General features: G+C 36.8%; 1 protein-coding gene across 1 annotated transcript in view; it reads right to left on the bottom strand.

Moving 5' to 3' along the window:
- The window catches only part of Dcc (DCC netrin 1 receptor), a 1,074,495-nt gene that overhangs the window by 87,963 nt on the left and 963,075 nt on the right, over positions 1-23,457 (bottom strand). The window contains exons 18-21 of the mRNA XM_032886223.1: positions 21,745-21,883; positions 17,473-17,580; positions 13,967-14,161; positions 8,723-8,755 (exon numbers count right to left, since the gene is read on the bottom strand). Of these exons, the coding sequence (XP_032742114.1) occupies positions 8,723-8,755; positions 13,967-14,161; positions 17,473-17,580; positions 21,745-21,883 (475 nt within the window). The remainder of the gene's footprint in view (positions 1-8,722; positions 8,756-13,966; positions 14,162-17,472; positions 17,581-21,744; positions 21,884-23,457) is intronic.

The raw sequence follows: 23,457 nt of genomic DNA, 5'->3' as shown, positions 1-23,457 counted from the left end.
TAGAGAGAAATTAGAAAACCTTTTCCCATGTTCATCTTTCTGCCGGAATACATTGCTGTGTATGGTGCTCCTCAGTCGTACCCTGAACACATCCTACAGTTTTTCTAATTCACCCATCTTCTGGATTTTAAAGCCTCTCTTCATAAGATTTCTTTGAACAGAACTCTACTAATAGTTTTCCATTAAAATTCTATGAATACATTAGAGTACAGTCTAGGATTTAAGTAACCTTCTTTACTTCAGCCCTCTCTGGTTTCCCATCTGAAATATCCATTATTTTAATGAGAACATGTGATTTGCATGTTTTCACTTGGTCTGGGAGTGAGAGTTGTACAATGCAGACTTCCTGAAAATGGTTCCACATAACTTTTGTTCCTGATGTGTTTCCATTCCTAGCATCACGCTAGATAGATTCATTACCATTAGTAAATGAGTCCAGGCCTTCTCTCAGTGTATTTCCACAATTTCAATAATTCATTGGTTCCCATTTTGTTTTTCTTTCTATTCAGCATTGCAAAGAGGTAGCGAAATGCAAATTTATAATTTTTTGTGCTATCAACAAATGAGGGTAGGCAGATGTTAAAGAAAGAAGGGCTTAGAATCGTTCAAAGGTGACTGCAATTTCTTATTTTTACTTTTTATTGGTTACCTAGGTGAATATTGCATTTATGGTTTTTAGCTAGAAATAAACCCTTTCATTTTATTCATCTTCTTTCTGATACCAACACCATATAGAATATCTTCTACTGATCAGTTTTCCAAATCTATCCTTTTTGTTAGACAGGAAACCTTTTATTTTCTAGATGACTCAATGTACCTAGACTCTTGTGTCATTATTTAACTCAAAATACATTTAATAAATATAATATTAATTACTAGAATAACTGATAAACATGACAACAGGAATCTAGATAATCTTCTGCATAAGGATAATTTATAATCTGACCATTAGGCAGATGATATTAACATTAAATTGTTAGAAAATGGCAGAATATATTGCGTATTCTAGACATCAACAAGAAGAAAAGACACATAGGGCAATGGAAGATATTGGATTAAATAGAATTAGGGGAAAGTCTTAAAGGAAGAGGGACTTGGATTTACTTTTTTGAGAGAGAAAATATTGGCCAGGGTGAAAGAATAGAACCAATAGCTTGTGCTTTTTTGATTTTATGACTAGACTTCAGTGTGTGTGAGAAATAGTCTGGCCATCAAGTTAGAAAATGCAATTCTTGATCTTTTCATAATACACAATGGCCACTATAGAAAACTACACTCAATCAAACTTTAGATCTTTGGAGCCCAGTCCCAGTCGTACATCTGCAAAACACTCCTGAAACCAAGGCTCAAAGAACACTGCTAAAGAGGGGGCAGAAAGATTGTCAGAGCCAAGGCAAAAAAGCATTTGCTGTGGGAATCTGTCTTAGTAACATCAGACTATACCCATGAAGTTTCACGAACATGAGGTACAGATCACGAGCTGAGCAAGGACCAATGCACATTTCAGCTTGGAAGAGAAAGAGCCCACAAGGCCTCAACTGTCCACAAAGTACCAGGCAAATGGGGAGAGTTGGGAGTGGGAGAGTGGTCTTCCCAAGGGAAGAGCACATTAACTGATTTTCCTGTGCCTAAGAGTCAGCCCTGGAAACACACATACAGAGAACATTATACAGATTAAACATGTTATAGTTAGGAATATATATGCTGGGTATGGAAGAAGGAAAGAGAAAGGAGAAAGGTATTTTTATTTTAAAAATAAAAAATTAAATGAAAAGATTCTTCATGGGAATAAAACAAAAAATGCCAAAGATACATAATGTAGAACTGATAGAAACAGGCAGTCGTAGCCACCAAGAGACCTCTCAAAAAGAACCAAGGGAGTTAATGGTACAGGAGGTATCATTAGAAGAGCCTATGCCAGCAGAATTATTGCTTGAGATCCTTTAAACAAAATGCTTGCCTAGCACTCTGAGAAGGTTAAAAATCTACACGGATCAAATCAATCCCTATGGGCACTGAGTATGTTTCATTCTTCCAAAGTTCCCTATTAGAACAAAAAAACTCCTGAGAGGTTGACTTAGCCAGCTCCTTGATTGCTTGCTGGGAACATGACAGGCACTTAACACTCTATTAAAAGCACATTACTCATTTTCTACCTTCTCCTCCTCGCCACTCATAATTTACAGAATTGCCAAATTTTGAACCTGGGAAAAACACAGGTGAGAATAGCATTTTCAAGTGGGTGTAGCAAGTGGTTGAATAATAGACTGGATCGAAGCTATTCACAATAATAAGGTAGAAAGAGGCTTTAATTTTCAATTAGACTGCTCCCCTCAGAAGGTGTGAAAGGTTTCAATTTTTCAAACAGAAGCCTGGCTGTTGTAATTTGAACCCTTATTACATTAACTAAATTCAAAGCTTGGCTACACTGCCTTGAGAATCCTAGTTGCCTGACATTTGAAACAAGACTATGTTTATCCATGAGATTAGGACAGTTGAGGTGCAAAATGGCAGGTGTAGTGTCAGGAACTTTACAAGAATACTCCTGTTGAGGGAAACGGAGTCTTTCAAAGGAGATGAACTTACAGTAATGTCACTAGGTTTCATATTCTTGATAGCAAAGTTAAATTCAACAGATTGATTGCATTTCTATAAACCGCACTGTGGTGTTAAGAGTCCCAGGGAACTTGGGCATGTATCCTTATCAAACCAGTAATACCCTGTGAACAATTGAATAAGACTTAGGTCCTCCTTATATGATTTTTATCTAACTCTGAAGTTGTGAGAACTTAATCAGCTAACTCCTGTAAAAATCACTGTGAGAAATCTATTCATAATTTTTATTATGTAAAGTTGTTATTCTCAAGGTTTTAAGAAAAGTTCTGATATCAGTATACAAATGTGGGAGCCTTAAAGATAATTTGCAACACGCTCACCATTTTCCAGATGGAGATGCTGAGGGAAGGTAATTCTCATCCCCACAGTCCTACTGCAAGTCCCAGTGTTAGGGCTGGGCTGGAATTTAAGGGCTCTGATACCATTCCAATCTCAGAGCACAGTGAGGGACTACAGCAAACCCGGGAGACTAATCAATAATTGTTAAGGTTCTGAGGAGCTCGTCCTCCTATCCTTAAATTGAAACTCACTTCAGATGATTCTTCTTAATATGAACCTGCAAACTAGCTTCCAGATCTCATTTCTCTAGGCTGAGTGACTTAAGCCGTGTTCTCCCAGGCGACGGAGAATCAGAGACAGTCCTAGGGGTGAGCACTTTCTTTGTTCTCTATCTAGGTAAGTTTCTACCTACTCTAAGTCACTCTAGTATTGCCATTCTACCATGACATCTACCATATCCTACCATCTGTCCTCACACTGGTTAGGCATGGACATACCCATAATATCATAGTCAGACCGATTTTATTTTATTTTAACTTTTTAACCATCTAGTTAGGTTTCTCGATTTGGAAAGCAATCTTCAGCCAATTATCAGCAAAGCAAATAAGCAGTGCTCTTTTTAAATATGACCTCAAGCCTCAGCGTTGATCTTTGTGGTAGAGTGGCTGCCTAGCCTGTTCACAGCTCTGGCTCTCAAAATTGATTTCACCGTTTCCCTAAGCATCTTGCAGACATGTTGCCATCGCGTTGCTCGTCCTTGAGAATAAGAGAAGGCCAGACACTCAGCCAGGCAGAAGGTATCTGGGAGAGTCTGCTTCTGTCCTGCATCCTATTACTGATCCTGAACCATCTAGTCGCCTGGCTAGGTGTATTTTCTTCCACTGAAGCCGGGCAGTGCACCCCAGCCATGGGAAATGACTCCAAAGGGAAGCAACAGAGTCAGAGACAGCCCCTGCTTTAATGGTTAGGGGACCCACATGAAGAGCAAGCTGCTTATCTGCTACATACGTGTAGGGGGCCTAGATCCAGCCCATGGAAAAATTTTATACGTAGTCAGCACAGATTTGGCTCCACTCTTGGAAATGGGAAGAGAAACCCTTAAAAGTAGTCATAGGAAGCTCTAAGGTTTAATCCTCTTTCAGAGAAATAAAATTTCCATGCTTTTAGCAGCAATATGCTGGACACCGTGGAGTCAGAGAGAAACATTTGGCTTCCACCATTGCCAAAGACAATCTCTGTGGATTGGGGCAAAGGGTTTATTTTCTTGGTCTGTAAGCTAGAAGGATAATTAGTGAAGAAGTGAATCATGTTCCTGTTGCAATGTGAGTAAGTATGAGTTCGTAGAGTCACGCACCCCCCACATACACACATTGCTGTGGTGCAGCTCCTGTCTAACCTCTGCATATACTTTACATGGTCTGCCACTGCTTTCCTTCCCCTCTACAAGAAACTTAACTCACTACAACCTTAGAGTTATTTCCCAGCATATCAGTAAGCTTCAGACGGTTTAGTGTCCAAGTGGAGAGAACAGTGTTTCTTAATACAGAGTCTAGTACTCGCATTCAAATGGAAATGTCTTCCATATGCTCATACCCTGGTACAGGTAGCAACTACATTCAGGCGTAGTGGGAAACAAGGTTCAGTAAAGTTGGAAGTGGAAACAATTGATTCAATACTATTGATGTCATTTTCAGGAAGAGACCTTAGGAGGGTGCCTTCTGCCATGTGAAGAAACAATGAGGGATTGTCAATGAGAAAGCAAGGAAGATGAGCATAGTCAGAAGTCAGGTTTTCTAGACCCTCACCTGGGGCTTCTACCTCAACTGAGGGACACATATTTTTGCTGTTTAGTCTACCTAACATTTGGTACTGGCTGAGCAAGATAGCCTAGCATAATCCTGGTCTTTCATTAACAAGATTATTAGTTGGACAGTCTTTGCTTTATTCCTAAGAATACCCATGGATACATAAAAGAGAAGGCCCCTATTAGAAAAATACCAGCACAATAAAACTTTGACTGCTATGACTTTGCAGATCCATGTTTATGGGTCCTTCCCGCAAACAGAAGGAATATACACACTTTCTTTGGATTTTGGTTTTAAAAGCAGGGCTCATGAAACATGATTTCTGTGGGTTTGCGACTTGGCCTTGCTACTCAGTAGCTGTGTTTTTCTACAGGCAAACTATTTAGCATCTTTCTAAGCTTCGGATTATTTGTTGCTCAAATGGAGATAATAAGAGTATCCGTCTTGGTAGTGTTAAGAGAATTAAATGAATCAACGATCCATTCTTAAAATTGTACTCGTTGGAAAGGCCTCACAGAGTTTAATTAAGCATTCCACACACCCACGTAGAGATGTAATGTGGCTCTTGTTTATCCTTGGCATACACATCCTGGAGTCTCTGTGTCTACCTCCTTTTCTCTCTCCATGAAACTTAACTCACTAAAACCTCAGAGTCACTGTCAAACACATTGGTCACTTGAACACAGAAAATCCCTGGAACTAACTAGGAAATGAGTCAAGGTAGGATTTCAGAGGAAAGGAATTAATTACAAAGCAGACCAGGATTAAACTGGAGAAAACACTGGACAAAATCTACTGATATACTGATACTACGCTATTTATAATTTTCATACAATTCTAACTATTACTTTGAAGAAAGCCACTCCTCTGCTCTCAGGAAAATCATTCTTATTCTAAAAAGGTTTTTTTTTTCTTCTTATGTTCTTCATAATAGGTCTTAGGTTCTAAAAACAAGTAACTGTGACAAGAAAATGACAGAGTATTTTTCTTTTAGCAATAATCAAAACTTTTCTTATGTTTTCTTTTACAACTCAATTTCCTGCCTCTCTATTTAGGACTCATATTGCCAGGGTAACCCTGATTTAAACTACCTAATTTTCTTTAAGAATGAGGGTTTTTTTTTTTTTTTGGACAATTTTATATGTCTTTGACCTTACCTCCCTCTGCTCTCCCTAACTGCTCCAGACCAATGTAAACTGCTCCACCATAACAATTTCTAGTCTCTTCTTTGTAAACAGCCCACCAATTTACAAGCTGTGCTACCTATATACTTAAGAGTATGGTACTGTCCACTATGGTGAGGTTCCCTATCAGGGGTCACAAGGGGTCTCCTCAATTGGGAGAGGGTAAATGCCTCCAAGCTCCAGGCAGGAAGGTTGATTGGCTTAGCATTATGTCATCAAACATTCAGGTCCCCTTAAGGATTTAACAGAGAGACGGTTACATTTAACAGTGAGTAAGATGAATACTACTCAACCCCTTTGCTTCTTGTCAAGAATGGGTGAGTTTAGACAGCCTTCTGTCACTATTTCCATCATGCTTAACGTTCCGTAATCCGTGTGTAATATTTCTCAAGTGCTTAGTCCTCTACACAAGTGACTGGTGTTGCAGACAACAAGCTTTTGGCGGCCAACACATTTAATGTGCTGTCTCTGTAAGAATCTGATGATACCACCATCACTAACTTAGCTTCCACGACCCTTTCAGTTTAATGAGGGATGTGAGTGAAAGTGGTGTAAAGTGTTACGCTTTTCAACTTGACTGGGTTTGAAAACGGCACCAAGCAGCATATGTGGAAGAATATTTCTAAGTAATAATTAATGGGTTAAAAAACACATGAATAAGTATATCTATGGACTACACCAGGACAATAAAACTGGGGGTCCCTTTACTTCTAGCAACTGACCTGATTTCACTGAGTTTGGGAAAAGGTGAATGAGACTCAATGATAACTAGAGGCAATCTGGTCTGAAAGGTGGGGAATCACTTATTTATTTAAATAACCAAATATGTATTGGATTGTTTGACATAATAGGAAGCAAAAAAGTAGGTGCACACTACAGTGGACAGGCATGGCCTTGCCACCTATGAGATCCTAGGATTGATCTCCAGAAAAAATACATTAAAAATATGTAAAATAGTAAGCAAAAAAACTAACTAAGAACTAATTAGAAAACAAAGTAAGTTAGACTCTAAGAAGATTCAGGATTTGGGATGCTGTATTATGTAAGTGGCTAATGTAACAGGTAGTCAAATTATTCAATAAATTTCTATTAATTGGGAGTATTTACAGTTTTCCTAAATTACCCCACTTCTCACCATGGACAAATGAATTTCAAGGTATTCTGTACTTTATTGATATAATGGTTTAGAGTGTTCCACGCAGTCAGGACAATAAATTATATATATATATATATATATTCTTATTTCATATATGTTAATATAAGAATAAATATGAAATACATATGAATATATATAAAATAATGACAAAAATGTATATCCAATATATATATGGTTCAAGTACAAATAAATTCAAATAAATTTTAAGAGTTCTTCGTCTATGGGTTCTAAAGGAGTTCCAAATTTTCTTCGGAAAAGAATATTATGTGAGGCAATTTTAATTATCTCATAACTATATAATTAGAGAGCCTATAACTAATTGTTCTGGGTTTGTATTTGCCAGCTCTAGCAGTTCATTTACTTAGGAAAAAATACGCTAAGTGATATTATCACCATGAACACTATTAAAGTTATTCAATCCCCCTCCACCCTCCCTAGAAACAATGAGGAGTACTGACACTCATTTATGGAAATCTTGACTTTGGGTAGACATTTCTAGAATATCCCTTCTATTATTCCATATGAAATTATAGTCATGTTGTATTAAATAGAAATGTTCCAAAAGAACCCAGAAAAACAGAACAAACATAGGCAGGATCTATCTATAGGGAGAAAAACACTAGTCATGGTGGGAGTGCTCTGTAAAAGTAACACGCAGATGGCCACCATCTGTTAGACAGAGCTGCAGTTAGAAAGAACACTTCTTTAACCTCACAACTTGTTGCTTGGGACCCTCAGAGAAGGTGGGTTATGCCGATGGCCCATTCTGATATGCAAAGAAAGGGACAAATTACTGTAGACCCCGAAAACACGACAGGGACACAAACAGTTTCAAGGAATCCCAAGCTTCCAGGAAAAGGATGGAACCCCTCTCCCCCGCCCCACGAAACTCACCAACTCTCCTTTTCTTGCTTAGAATTCTATCAACTGTCTTTCCTGTCTTTGGTGTAAAGATAATGTAACACTAATTTATCAATCGGTCTACAAATTATGTTAATAGGACATTCTTCCCTACTTTGGAAGGATAATTTGTATTTATCTCCATTTTTCATTGTGTGAAGCAATTCCTGGGTTTCAATCAGCTTTTAATAATGAGAGAGAGAGAGAGAGAGAGAGAGAGAGAGAGAGAGAGAGAGGTATTTTAAAATATTTTAAATTCTACCATCACCTGATCTCTGACCCATGAGCTGAAGGACTATGGACCGCAAAATAAACAGTGATAATGCCCTAAAAAGTTAACTCCTCTTTGCTTTTATTTATTCTAAGAATCCCACTGCAGGAGGAGAAGCACACATGATTTATGTAGCACAGCAGAACTTTAATCCACGGCTCAGGAAAGGGTGCGAGAGCAGCCTGAAAATTATGCTGAGCTTAATTATACTTAATGTGAATTATTCAGAAGCACAGACAGAGACTAAAAATTTATTTCATACAAAGAAGCTTGACATTTTAATTGGTCCTTCAGAATAGAGACAAAACAATTTCCTCTCAAGGAAATTTACATCTTCCCTCTCAGACCCAGGGCTTCAGCCAAGCAGAACTTCATTAACGAGATTAATCATGCCAGTGCCTGCCCCATCAGGTGTATGGCCCAGGTGAAAGGAGGAAAACAAAGTAATGATTGACACTTGCAATAGCTACAACCGCTCGAAAGAAGACAGCAATAGACGATGCCACTGTACCTTGGTCATTAGCCATTTTGTCAGGGTGTTCCACTGTAAGAGAGAAAAAAAATTATTATTACTATTTAGAGTAGCGCGTGAGAAATCTGGCTTGCAATGTCCAAAGGTTTGTCATCATTTCTTTTTCTTTTTTATCCTTTTTTTTTTTTGGATAATCAGTCAGAGGTGGTGAACCCCTGAAAATAATGTTTTTGCTGAGTAAATATGTCCTAAAAGTTAGATGTCGTGATTTTCAAAATATATACTCATTTTACAATTTTAACTAAAAAGGGATTGGTAGTAAAATGACTTGGGAGGGCTACCAATTATGTTTATTCTAAGCAAATTGTGGGAGCTAATTATTATATTAATATGAAGAAACATATGTATCAAAGGAAATAACTTAGGCTATAAATCTAGATGATCCTAATGAACCAGGCAAACTAGCGGGATGTACTAAGAGAATGGCTGTGCTATTTGCTCTTTGACGTGGTTAAGTTGGCTCTGGATTTGTTCACAATTGCAGAAGAGTAGTGAAAAAAAATCACAGATTAGTTTATAAATGAATAAGCCATCTCCACAATTCTTAAAATCTGACTTCATTCCCTTAAACAAATGACATTTATACTAAATTAATACTTTCATGGTTCTCACAGAAGTCTTAGGAAATTTTTGGCCAATTTACTTTTTTGTAAGTCTCCATCCATTGTAATTACTTAATGCATACACGAATTTCTTCAAATTTTTTGAGTTTGAGGCTTATTTCATTAACTCGTGTGCGAGATCTCACTTACTTCTTGTACACACTTCATTGAAATTTACAGCTAGACAGATACACAGTAGTGTACATCATAGACATCCATTCATTCTGTGGACCACTGCCGCTGCCGATCAATTACAGTTGTTTGAAAAAGAAAATAACCTATAGCAAATATGTAGGGTTGGCTGTTGGTTGGTGTTTTTGTTTAGTTTTTGACAGGTCGTTTCATTACATATACTCTGCACACTGAATCAAAGGATCCTTGCTTTGTTTTGCTCTGAGGCAAAGCCTCTCCTGGAAGTCACTCCACGGACCAGGCTGTCCTCAAAGTCACAGATATCCGTTTGCCTCTGCTTCCTGAGTGCTGAGGCTTGCACCACCTTATTCAGGGACAAATGAGCAGGATTTTAAACAAAGGTCTGTAGCCCGTTAAGGAACACACCGTGTCGTCAGAACCAGTGTGCCAGTCTTCCAGCAATAAGGAGGCAAAATGTTACAGCCTGGGAAGTATGCATGTTTGGGAGCACTGAGAGCAGGACACACGCAGAAAGCTGATCTAAGCCGTACTTTATACCTGGTGGAGAGACGTGTTTGATGATAATGTGTGGGATGATGTTTAAAAAGAACAGGAAAAAGAACCCACCAAAAGAATAAAGCCAAATTCATTTCCTAGTCACCTGGTAACTGTTCCTTTACTGGTAATCACATTGCTTTCATTGTCTGAAGTCATTGGTATTTTCGTATGTGCTCAATAAATATACTATCTTCAGATCTGCTTTTCTCTTAGTAAAGTTACATTGGATATAGTGTGACAATTTTTAAATTTTAAAAAAATATGTTCACTATCTGGGGTTCACTATCTGGGCGTTGGGCCAGATGACCACAACTGAAGGCATACAGGTGGGAAGACCCCTGGTATCAATGCTATCCTACCCAGCCTATACATCAGCTTCCAGGCCAGCTACCTCTCCAAAGGCAGGCCTCGTTTCATAAAGAACTTAATAAACATTATCTTTCAAGAAATGGAAGAGACCAAGTGGATTCTAAGTGTTACTGTAAATCACATATTGAGGTTCGTGATTTGAATTTGTAATTGTTCACGCCATGTGGCCAAAACTTCCCTGTGTGTGGTCAAAATGTAATTTGAACTCTAAGCCATTTTCTCGTAGGTTTCAGTGTAGTTTATTACTAGATGGGGAGAGGCCTATTTATAAATAGCAATTAAGGCTGCCCAGAGACTTTCACACTTTATTGGGAAGTCATCACTGAGCACTCTGCTCCTCTGGGCATAGGAAACGGTACTCTATCTATAGGAAACTCGTGTAGTATATACAGATGTGGTGAGCATCTGTCTTTCCTCGTGCACTGCAGGTGTGATGGCTACTCTTGGTCATTGGCATGACTACATTTGGAACTAAGGAAAACCCAAGTGTCTAGGCACGCCTGTGAGAGATGTTTTTTGAATGAATCTTTTGAGGTGGGAAGACCTACCCTACATCTGATTCTTTTGAGGTGGGAGTGGGAAGTTCCAGATTAAATAGCTGCCATATATAGCTTATATTTAAAAAAACGGGAAAGAAGGAAGCACTTGCCCTTTGCCTGTTTTCCCTCACTCTTCCTTCACTGGCATTAGAACCCCATTCTTCATGATTCTTCTGGAATATACTGAAGACCATCTGAGACTTCCAGCCTTGTAGACTGAACAACTACTACAGTTTTGGATTTCCCATCAGGAGACAGCCATGGTTGAAATAGTTGGGTCATCACTCCAATAAATCACGTGTGTGTGTGATATCATGTATATATCACATATTGTATGTATAAGTGAGAATTATTACATATAGTATGTTATTATGTGTAACATAATCTTTCAATTTATTTCTTTAAAGAACCCTAATAGATGAACACACTGTAAATTTCACTGGTCATAATATGCACAGAAACATCCATTTGCTGTGCTTTAACAATGTGAGAGTTTCTAAATAGAAGTCTGTGAAGGACCTGGGGAAGGCAGGTATAAATTTGCAAATTCCTATATGGCCACAAAATAAGACAGAACATTATTTTAATTAAAATTTCAGGGAAATAACTAGATATACCATACACATATTTATATGTGCTTCCTTATTACAGATGTTCTTTAATTCATCAGTGATTAAATATGCAGCCTCCTAGACCCCTCTGGCTGGTTGCTAATAGCAAAAGACAAATTCGAATCTCAAGTACAAAATGCTACTACTGTGGCAAAGCCTGCGTATGAAAGCATAAGGCTTGCAGACACCTGCCTGGGGTATGATCCGCAGTGAGACATTTACTCAGTAGCTACTAGACTAGGGAGACTTTCCTCAGCTTCAGGGAAACATCTAGACTTTCTCTCTGTCAAACAAGCTCACATACTGTTGAACAGAGGCTTTATGTTTTCAAGGAGCTTTGGAAACTGAAAATCTTAAGTTCGAGAAATTCCATGAGTTTTGTCTTTGGTGTGGCTGTAGTTCACTGAGAAATCAAATCTTTTGTTATGTATCATTTATTGGCCTTAAAATATTTGTCATTTAAAGGGACATAGAAAATACATTTTTGCCCAACTTTAATAAAGATAGGCAGTGTCGTTTGTTTGTTTGTTTGTTTGTGAGTAATTTAAAATTTGCCAGACATGAAAAAAAATCATTTCACAGTGTGAAAAAACTTCATTCACCTAATGATTAAGGACAATGTCAAATCAGTGTATCAGACCTAATACTTCATAATGATCTTGTAGACAATTAAAAAGAAAATTTGGAACTTGTCTCCAGTCTAGAAAATGATTACGGATGCTTTTAGGGCAGTCGCAGTAAACAGTAGCAAATGAAATATTAACTTCCTTAAATACCCTACAGGATGGCTATCAGCGTGGGCCGGTACGCGCTGCTCATCCATGCTGCTCATCGGTCTACCACATAAAACATTCAGATTCCTTAAATCATCGTAAACCTTCGCTGGCATCTCTTGGCTGGCACACATCACGAGCATGAAATTAACTTGGCACGTGCCTATAGATAAAATGTAGGCATTTGCGAACATTATCTGGTTAAATTCCATGCTTCTAGGAAATGTACCGCTGGCTGCTTTTCAATTGCTCACGAAGCAAAACCTGTATTGGACATGATGTCCTAAAAACCTGGGTAAAAGCTAGCTCATTTCTACCTCACCTCCCTCCTGACTACTAGTGTGACATCGGGAACTGTCACACAGGCTTAGGATGAATGCTGGCTTGTGTGTTTTTTGGCAAGATTTCAGGTAAGCTGCTAACAAAATCCAGCTTTTGAATAGCTCACTCATGAGAATTCAAAAGTCCACTGTGTATTAGCATATCTTCCCAACTCACAAACAGACAATGCAGTTATTCTAAGACCTTCCTTTAAGTACAGCAAAGAAGTTGGTAGCAATGTATATCGCGAAGGTCTCTCTAATGTCTCAATTGTTTGCGATCATGAATTCATTTTTCTGCAAGGCAGATATCCATAATATAGTTATATATGTAAGACCCAAGAATAAAACAGCAATCACTGTATAGATATAGATATAGATATAGATATAGATATAGATATAGATATAGATATAGACATAGATATAGATATAGATATAGATGTGTGTATGTGTGATATAGTGTGTGCAAATATCAGCTATGGGCTATGCGAATTCTTTTTCCATCATTAACTGAGACTCTCGTAATCATTTTATCTTATAGAAAAATATTATCAGACTCTAAAAGAATAAGGATGTTTTACATAATCAGTATTTGAACTCAGTATTTTCTATACAGATATTAACTGTTTTCAAATTGAGTTTACATGTACACATACACACATGCATGCACACATGCACACACATATACATGTATAGATATATTTACAGGATTGTGGGTTTTCATCAAATCATCATATTAAAAAATTTACCTTTTTTGTTTGTGTGTTCTCAATAAGCCAATCACATGTATTTTCTGAAAATGGTTTGCTTACCTTATTAAAGCTTTCTTTTAATACAGAACAATGATCGTTATTGAAAGGAAGTAAAGTTGGCAATTTTAATCCATAGACATAACTCAATTCATCTATTTTATTCTCTTAAATATAAAGGTCCAAAGGATTTATTGTATATCAAATAAAAATAGTATACATGAAATCAATATAAATGTCAGAGAGCTATAAATAAATAACTCAAAATAATTATTTCTGCCTGGTGCTGATGTCATAAAAATGTGATAAAAATAACTTTTACTTTGACATGTTGACATTTTTTTGGTGGTCAATCTATTTTTTTTTTATTTTTGTGCAAAATAGTACAGTACATATTTTTCGGAATTGGTAAAAGTAACATTTTAATTGGCTTTGCATGCCCATTATGGGTATTTTTGCCCAAACATTAAAAATATCTGGGGCTTTTTTTTTTCTAACAGAGACTATAGAGTGATTCTATGACCATCCACAAGGAAAAAGAGGAGAGGAGGGAGGTGACATAGTTCAAACCTTTCAAAGTCCTGAAGAGGATGGGATCCGAGAGGGGCCCCACGCCTTTAGCATTCCGCGCTTGAATTCGAAAGTAATACATAGTGTCAAGGCTCAGATCCATGATCTGATGGGTAAGCCGGTCACCGCTGATAGTCTCCATAATCCAGTCATCGATGGGTATATTCTTGTCCAAGGTATAAAACAAGATGTAAGCTGTACAAAGAGACAAGTGTGACGCTGTTTGGTATACAGAATGCATACTGTAGCTCTCCTTTCAAGCACACACTTCTCTGAACTATAATTTGTAATCATTAGTATATGTCCACAATCCATAAACTGCAGCATTCAGTTTTGCTAGCAGCAGCTGTTTTTTTTTTTAAATATTGTGAGATTTAGATAGTAATTGTTTCAGTGCACAGAATAAGAACATGGAGTAGGTCATTAGAAAAACCTTATCTGTCATATTTTAAAAAATCACTGCTTTTCCTACCTATAAATCCAGATTATGTTTTCTCTAATACATTAATATTATGAAAAATGTAGAATGGAGATAACATATTTGCATAATATTCATGGCAGTCGAATAAAGCAAAAAAGGAGTATTTATTTTAGCTGTGCTTAAATAATAAAGATTCATTGGAAAGTATAAAATGCTGTACATATTTAGAATACCATGCATGTGAACAGTCATATTTTATTATTGTAGTGGCCCTGGGACGATAGGAGGGCCTGTGGGGTGGTCCTTTCACAAATAACGAAGTTGTTTGGAAAGGAGCTGGGGTGAGATTCTTTACACGGTGCCTTCTAACAGTGTTTCCTCTGTTCCACCTTAGGCAGGCAGATAAACATCCTGGCATAGTTGTTACCTCAAATATTAGTCGCTATCATTGGAGGGCTTTAGTTCTATGTTTAGGGGAATGCTACTCTAACACGAGCAGCACGGTAACTCACGGTTGTCTTATTTACGCGTGTGCCACAAACCACATCGCCTTATGTGATGTGTATACCTGAGCAGTAGTCTTATCGAACGTAGGTAGGATATCTTGGGAAAAAGCATCGCTGATTTTCAGAGTCTTATGTATCATGTTCTTAAAGCGCCCTGCTTTCCTTTGAAATGCTTTCAAGTCCCTCTTGTTCCCGTCTGAAATGAATCTGCCAAACTTAATTTAAGTTTTCACACTGAGTTTCACATCTCCTCAGAAGTATCCAAATACCAGATATATAGAAAGAGAGAGAGAGAGGTAGGTACATGAAGTTGGACAGAAGCATCCAAGAGTGGTTGGGAAAGGTGAAAGAATACTATGTATATAGTGTATGAAAAACTAAACTTTTAAGTAAAAAAAGAAAATATGAGCAAAAAAGAAACAGAAACTATGAATATTTTGTCTCATTTTATTATATTGATCTTTATAAATATTCATTGTAAGTGATGGCCTGTTTATGCATGTGTAAATATGCATGTACAACAATGCACCTGGGTAGGAAAAAACTTGCAAAACATAGCATAAAGCATAACCATAAGAGGGACCAGTGTGTAAGTGTAGTGCCCAGGAATATGGTGCTCACTGGTTGGCTTTCATGTGCATTTACAATTACTCTTATTAAAAAATTAAAATTACATGTACATGTGAGTGTACATGTATATATGTTTTTGTTGTGGTGTTTTCTTGCATGTGTATACTACCTCAGGGTTATATTCATAATCCTTACCCTACTTTTCCTCTTTCCTATTCCTTATACTCCCTCAAGGCTTCTTATCTTTCCTTCTCACTTAATCAAATACAGTGCATCCCAATTTTGCTTTAATAAATGAATCGTCTTTTTTGATCTCTGATATTCAACTGGGGTGTGTGTGTGTGTGTGTGTGTGTGTGTGTGTAAATCAAAGGAAACTCATCCAATGTGATTACATTGGGAAGATGGAACCCATTATATATATAGATGCCTTCAAGTCTATCTTTAGAACCTAGCATGAGGCTAAGATTTATAATAGAAGAGGAGATTTCTTAATATTGGCTAGAATTCTTACTTTTACATGGGAAAAGCAGAATTCAGGCTTTCTTTTTTAGAGTTGAAAACACATTCTGTTGTTTACTTTGACACATTGAATGAAGATTTGAGTGAAGAGTAAATCGCACAGTAGTGGGAAAATACGACTAATCTCTTCCTTCACTATGCATAGTTTCTATCATACCTTGTTTCTATTTAGAAAAATTCTGTTTTTACTTCTTAAAATATCATTTTTTGACTTATGTCTATTCATAACTGTATATAATGAAATAAAATATAAATGAATCAATGGCTAAGAAAGTACTAAAATGGAATCAGTGAAAGTCGACCAGAACACCAAGAAATGAGACAGAAAAATGGACTGTATCAGCCTGAGTTTTCAAAGGCCTGGTGCGCTGACAAGAGAGCGCATATGCTCCAAGGGGAGGGGTTTTATGTTTATGCTCTGCTTCATATTGATCAGCTCATATGAAAATTCTGGTTGTTATTACACTAAGAGCCATTTCCTAAACAAAACAAAACTTCAACTTAAATTTCAGTCACATTTAAAACATCACATTATCTTTTAATTTTGCAAAAATCACAGAATAGCATGTGAACTGAATTATTCCTGGTTTGTCTGCATCATAGAAGGACTCAGCCACTGCTGTGCGTGGCACTGCCATATACCTCTTGTATGTACATGTAGGTGACAGGAGACAACATTTTAAATTCCTAATCCAATGGTTCTACTTCGTGGAGCTATCAGTGAGGCCAGAGCTATAATGTGCACATTTTGAGCTGTATGATTTTTTTTTGTGTTAAGTTAATTCTATGGAGATAGCTACTAAAATCCTAAATTAATCTAAAATGAATAGAGAAGGCAAACTCTGTAATAGAATTCCATTATGTTTTTTTAAAAAAATACTAAATTAACATCAGGGGCTCTTAATGGATGCTTTAATTAGGCATTTTTTTGTTATCAGAAATATTTGATAAAATAAAATCTGTGACTGTGAAATAATCATTATGTTCAAAATTTGAAAGTCAATATTAATCATTTCCCAAACCTCATTATTAAAGAATGAAGCTAAAAGCTAAATGAGAAGTTAAAAATCGCAAGACAAACTTCCTTCATGTGATGCACAAAAATATAAGGCCATTAGAAATCCCTTATATTCTGTAATTCTCAACCAACCAGACTCCTTTTAGCCATTCATACATACACAGACACTCCATAGATGCTTGTCTTAATGGTCCATATGAAAAACACAAAATGCCTATCCTAATTGAAATGTCCATCTTCCACACAGAAACTGAACATGAATATGCATGTATGTGTGTACCTGTATGAACCTTTTAGAGAACTACTCCTTCAGGGGGAACAAGAAAAGCCAGTCAGCAGAGATGAGGCTATGAACCAAGATGCTGAGATAGACACTCCCCACACAGAGGCAAGAACAGCTGTGAAGGCTGCAACTGTAAGCAACAAAGGTCAAGATGGGGCAAGGTTGGGAGAGAGAGCTTGATGCTTACCGGTGATTTTCCCATTGGCTTCCAAGGGAGGCTGCCAGCTCACAATGACAGCACGAGGCTTCCCCTCACGAGTAATGACTGTCAAATCCTTGGGAGCAGAAGTTGGGGCTGTGAGATGAGACAGAGACAGGGTCTTGTAATTGGTTGTGGAAAACAAGAGACACTGGAGGGCACTTTGTCTTGAGGTTAACAATCAGGCTCTATCACTAAGTAGATCATGCTTATTTTGCCTTTTACAATTAGTCACAGCTATTGGAATCATACAAGTCAAGGTGTAGAATTGATAGTTTACCATGGAAGCTGAATGTCTTCCAAAGGTGTGAGTGTAGAGAAGAACACTTAGTCACAACTATTGGAATCATATAAGTCAAGGTGTAGAACGGATGGTTTACCATGGAAGTTGAATGTCTTCCAAAGGTGTGAGTGTAGAGAGGAAATACTGAGCTGAAGAATGCAAGACGGAGTGTTAAGTGAACTCACACTCATGTATGTATATAGAAAATGTATGCCCAGTGAACTGAGAAAGTGCATGACTTCCATTAAGGATGCTATTGCAATCGTAGTTTATAATTGAAGAAAAGAAAACCGACCAAATTCCATGAAAAAAAAAATACAAGAGAGAGGAAGAAAAACAAACAGGCAAAAAATAAAATAGGTCAAACCTTCTTGTATCTTCAATGGTATGGTAAATATTTTCTAAGTGAGAACGGAAATTGAAAATCAAAAATAGAAAAGGCATTTAATATAAAAGCATTTTTGCTTCAGTGTGGCAAAAACAAAATAAGATAGCAAGAAACCCCGCCCACTTCAGATCTATTTCTTTTAAACATTGTGCAAAATAAAGTGTAAATATATTTCAAAGTAGGACCAAGTGTGCCCAGCCAATCCCACATCTTCAGGATTTTTGCTGTCGTTTATAACCCCTTTGAAAACAGTTTTTCTTCTAAGTAGCAAGCAGTGCTTCAAGTGCCTTATCTGCAGTTTCCTTTTTATCAATAATTTGACACAGGAAGATTCTCAGATATCTAGTCTCTGTTTTCTGCAAGAATTTTCTGGCTTCCAAATAGGACTCCAGTGAATAAGAGAGTTAGAACTTGATTTCTACTTGAAATCATTTTCATTCTATTCTCCTTGTTTTTTCTAAATGATATGTAGGGTAAGTCAGTATAGCTGTATGACACTACCAGAATATCTTCCTACGTATTGATACGTAGGAAAGGTGCAAAACATTCTTATCTGCCATGTTTTCCTCAAAGGCCACTGAGACTCTAATTGATCCAAAGTTAAGTCCATTTTGATATGTTGTCAATGCTCTTAACATGTTTAAATTTTTGAAGAAACATGGCGAAGACAATGGACCAAAAAAGGAGAAGAGGAGAATGAGAAGAAAGAAAAGGGGAGGGGCAAGATGGAGGAGAAGAACACATATGTCAAGAGGCAGCAAGTATTTCTAGCAAAATATCAGAGGTGATGGCATCTTACAAAAGGATTATTTTCTTAAACATTTCATTCATAATATTTTGTATCCCATGAATAGAAAGATTAGATATAGTCAGAAATTGATTTAGATATTATGTAAAGCATATAAGAGAAGTAAATTATAAGGGGAGTTAAGGGATATTAACCATCAAAATATTCTTTCCTGACTTAAAATTCAAATTAATGTTTATTTAGAAAATAGACAAGGGGCGGTGATTAAGTTATTTCACCAGTCAGCTGTGGTATTTAAGAAAGGTAAAGACACCAACACCACTACCACCAACACAATTCTTCAATTTGTTCTGTAATGCATAGTAATTTACTGAGAAGGTGGTTACTCAAAATACCAACCTTCTAAGTCATGTGTTTATATGTTTTGGGTGTGTACATGTCTTTATTCTAGCTGTGTGGATGATGAATAGAGTTAGTGGCTCAAGTATTTACAAGTTCTCTATGAGCTGCACATTTCCCCCAAGTATGTGGGAAAGAAATGGGTTTAATGTCTGCCAAGGTCTACACTAGTACTTAATGATCCCCCGGGGCTTTGAGTACTCATTTCTTTTCTGGTCAAACTTTTCCTTATTTTTCCAGAGTAAATTTGTACTTTATGCTGTCTCCTACAGTTTCAATATATCCCAAGATTGGTGACGCATTGCTCCATTGTTCCTCTCTATATTTCCCTTTTTAAAAATGACTTTAATTCTTCCTAATATAGAGGCTTGAAATCTCTTTAACTTTTATACCTAGTACCTGTGGCAGGGCCTGTAAAGTTACAAATGGACTTATTTATACTTTGTCTTAGAAGATGAACAAGTCCCTTCCGTATCTTTGGTTAATCAAATGTACATGGATTTCCGTTTTTACATTCTGTGCATGGGTAGAAGTAGAAGATTAGAGACACAGATATTACACCAGGCTTTTATTGTTGGAATCACCAATGTTCTTCTGTCCGTCTTCTTTTCCAAGAAACATTCAATTTTCTTTTGAAGAAAAATTCTATGGGCCACATGGGCATGATAGCTATACAAATCTATAATTTAGGATCTTTGAACGATATTTCCTTTAACTCTTTTGTCACCTGTCTTAGGACATAACCATAAGGCTTTATCCCCTGAATGGTTGAGTGTTAACTGATACGAAGACGAAGGTAGACACGGCGTTTCAGAATGCTAGGTTGGAACACCACGAAGGCAGCTATGGTTGCCGATAGCTGTGGCTGGTTCCTTCGGCTGCTATTTTTTAATTTTAATTAAGCAAACCAGAATAAAAGACAGAATGAAATATTGTAACTTAAAATCTTCTCAGTCACCTTTAGGTTTACTGTGAGTCACTTCAGCCTGTGGCAGTGAAGTCCTAGAGTCTATATCTGATTCAGAATTAAAGCAGACCCCCGAGTTAGTCCACCGGCCTCGTTTCCCGCTCGCAGTTACAGAAGCTGCTGACACTTGCGCATTATTTCTCTGTTCTCATCACCAGCCTCGCGATCTCCGCCACACGCTATTCACACCTTTGTTCAGATCATTATCCGAGTGGACAATCACAGTTTCAACTAACCACAGGCCTCAACCTTAGTAATTTTTAATTTTGGCTCCATTGGGACACACCATTGGTGCCTCTACTGGGCCGGGTAGTTGATTAGAAAAATCTAGGGTGCATTTTGCAAGCAAGATCCAGGTGTTCATTTTATGTTTATGAATGATAAAATGAATTTCAGGTGAAATGATGATTCTTTCAGTCAGGTCATATCAGGTGTTGCTTTTTTATTTTTTTAAAATTTTTTTTCAAGTTTATATTTGATTCCAATCCTCCCCTTTGGAATAAAAAGGAAGGTGGGAGGGTGCTATTTTATGGTCCTGGTAGTTTGCAACACACTTGGCTGGTCCTAACTTTCCTAAGAAAATACAGACATTGTCATCTTAGTCAGAATTAATACAGAAAACCTTAGTAATGTAGAATAATAAACTAAAAGAGAGGCTATTAAAGTGGGACTATATAGAATGATTTTTATAGACATAAGTACCTACAAAATATAGAACTCTAAAAATTAAGGTAATAATTGTAATGGCATTAAAGTTGTAACATCAAGGGTCAAATTCTAGTGAAAAAACAGAAATTTTGTTCAAGCGACAATTTTATTGGCATAATATTAAAATTAGAAAATGTTTAGTGTCTGTCACACACAAACAATATGAATATGAAATCAATTAAAAGTTGTTACTGTTATGACTGGGGAGATGACTAAGTGACAGGGGTGCACACTTTTGATCTCTCTCAAAGTGCATAAAGGTTTCCAAAGCATGACCAAGGCCAAGTGAAAACTACTTTCTCTTCCAGCTGTTGAATTCGATTAAATATCCAGGAGGCTAAAATTTAATGTTTTACATTGTCTCAAATTACCCAATACTTATCTGGACTGTTGTTCAAAGCCAGTCCTGTTCCAGAGAGCATTCACTAACTAGCTAGATTCCTGTGTATTACATTAACCCAGAGAGAAGAATTCATATTCAGTTACCACCGTTAATGTTCTAAAGAACTCACTCTGAAAATCACTGAGATTTCATTAATCATGCAACCAGACTGTTTTAATGTATTGAAAAGTTCTCTGTCTTACGGGACTAGAAGAATGCTATGAGGTACAGAAGTGCTGTGAATTGTACATGACACATTATTTCATAAAAAAACAAAGTACACTTTTGAGTCCACACTAACTCTATGTCTCAATTTCCACACAGTTAATGAGCACTGATACGTAGGCCAAGCATGGGCCTTTGAGGACAGTGTCTCCTCACATACCAGCTTCGTAGGTGGTGGCGTGTGCGGTCATGCTCCATGTGCTTGACCTTCTGTTCTTTGTCACCATGACTGAGAACTCATACATGGTATTTGGCTTGAGGCCAGTCGCTGTGTAGCTGAGAGACGTTGTGTCTTCTGACTATACAAACCGGAAATAAGCAAAGCAAAGAGACAACAACATGAAATCTGTGAACTCAGTAAATCAAGATGGAAACTTCCTGCAGGTGCATCTAGTTACAGCCTTGACTTTTCCCAAGGTAACTGCTTTCCATTGATTGTATATTTAAACATGTGATGGGTATTCACTTCTTAAAAAAAGCAAAGCCTTTCCCCATTGGTTAATAATGTATCTATCTCCTTCTAAAAGAAGGAGTAGTATAGCAAAATTATTAATTTGTACATCTATCATAGGTTAGGCAATAGCTCTGAAAATTCTCAATATTTTTTTACATCAAGTAAAAATTAAAAGAAACTAGTAACATTATGGCTATGTACCCATTCATCATATTAAATTGAAGATATCAGAAACATTTATCAGAATGTTTTCTCTATATACTAACAGAAAGCTTTTTGCTATTACCGATTCTTCAACCTAAAAATACGTAGGAAAATCCTATCTGGTTGCATTTATGAATACCTGAGTAATCCTCCCGAAGCTTCCATTTCCTCAACTCTAAGTTGAAAGCTATCATGACAGACATTATCATTATCATTTACTGCATGAAATAAGTAAAGTAAAACATAGTGCCTGGCCCAGAGCAAACATTAATAAATGTTAACTACAATATATTATACCTTGTTTCACATCATCTTTCATTATGTTAGTTATATTTAACTCCAGAATGAATCCTATTTGGGGGAAGAGACCAAGTCTTATACCACTGCCTGTATCCTATTATATGCACAATGCATCTGATAAGCACTAGGCTAACTGTGAATAATTATATTTTGAGTGGATTTCACGTAAAACAGAATGTGATTAAATAGTTCTGGAAAATGAAAAGAAGTTTATATTTTGTAGAAAAATCGATATAATAATTTGAGCAATCCGAATATTAGTGTCAGAATTACTGTCTAATTTGAGAAAAATGAGACTCAGTGATATGATAAAATACAGCAAAAGCACCTCTTGAATCCATATTATTGGACAGCAAAAGTGCCCTTTGTTCTATAATGAATATGTCTTCCTTATCTTATAAAGCTCTTATGCAATGAAATATGACGTTTAGATATGAACATGGTTTAAACGGCACAAAGTACAGACTAAGTCACCTATTGTAAATAACTGTAAAATTTACTACACATCTTTCTCGTAAACCAGTTACCCTCTTGCCTTTTCCTTGCTACTCCTCTACCCAACTCTTTTCTAGAGACTTCTTCATCTCAGTGTGGAGAAGTAGGAGTGAGTGCATGTGTGTTTGTGTGTGTTTGTGCACATGTGTGCATATGTACACTTGTATATTTGAATATGATTATTAATAGTAAATTAAATAATGTCTTTAGTCATTCAAGCTAATGGGAAACAGCCCAGTTAAAATACTTTGCTTGGTTTTCAAATTCTTTGTAATTCTATGTCTGCTCTACTAACCATTTAACTCAAATTATTTGCCTCAAGAAATCTTGGCATTCAAATGATGCTGGAAAAAAATAGTCAATATTTTTTTTAAATGCCATTTCACATTCTGGCAAAGTCCCCATGGTCATTCAGTACAA

The sequence above is a fragment of the Rattus rattus genome, chromosome 15 (genome assembly GCF_011064425.1).
Source record: "Rattus rattus isolate New Zealand chromosome 15, Rrattus_CSIRO_v1, whole genome shotgun sequence".
NCBI lineage: Eukaryota > Metazoa > Chordata > Mammalia > Rodentia > Muridae > Rattus > Rattus rattus.
This window is presented reverse-complemented; position numbering and strand designations above follow the sequence as displayed.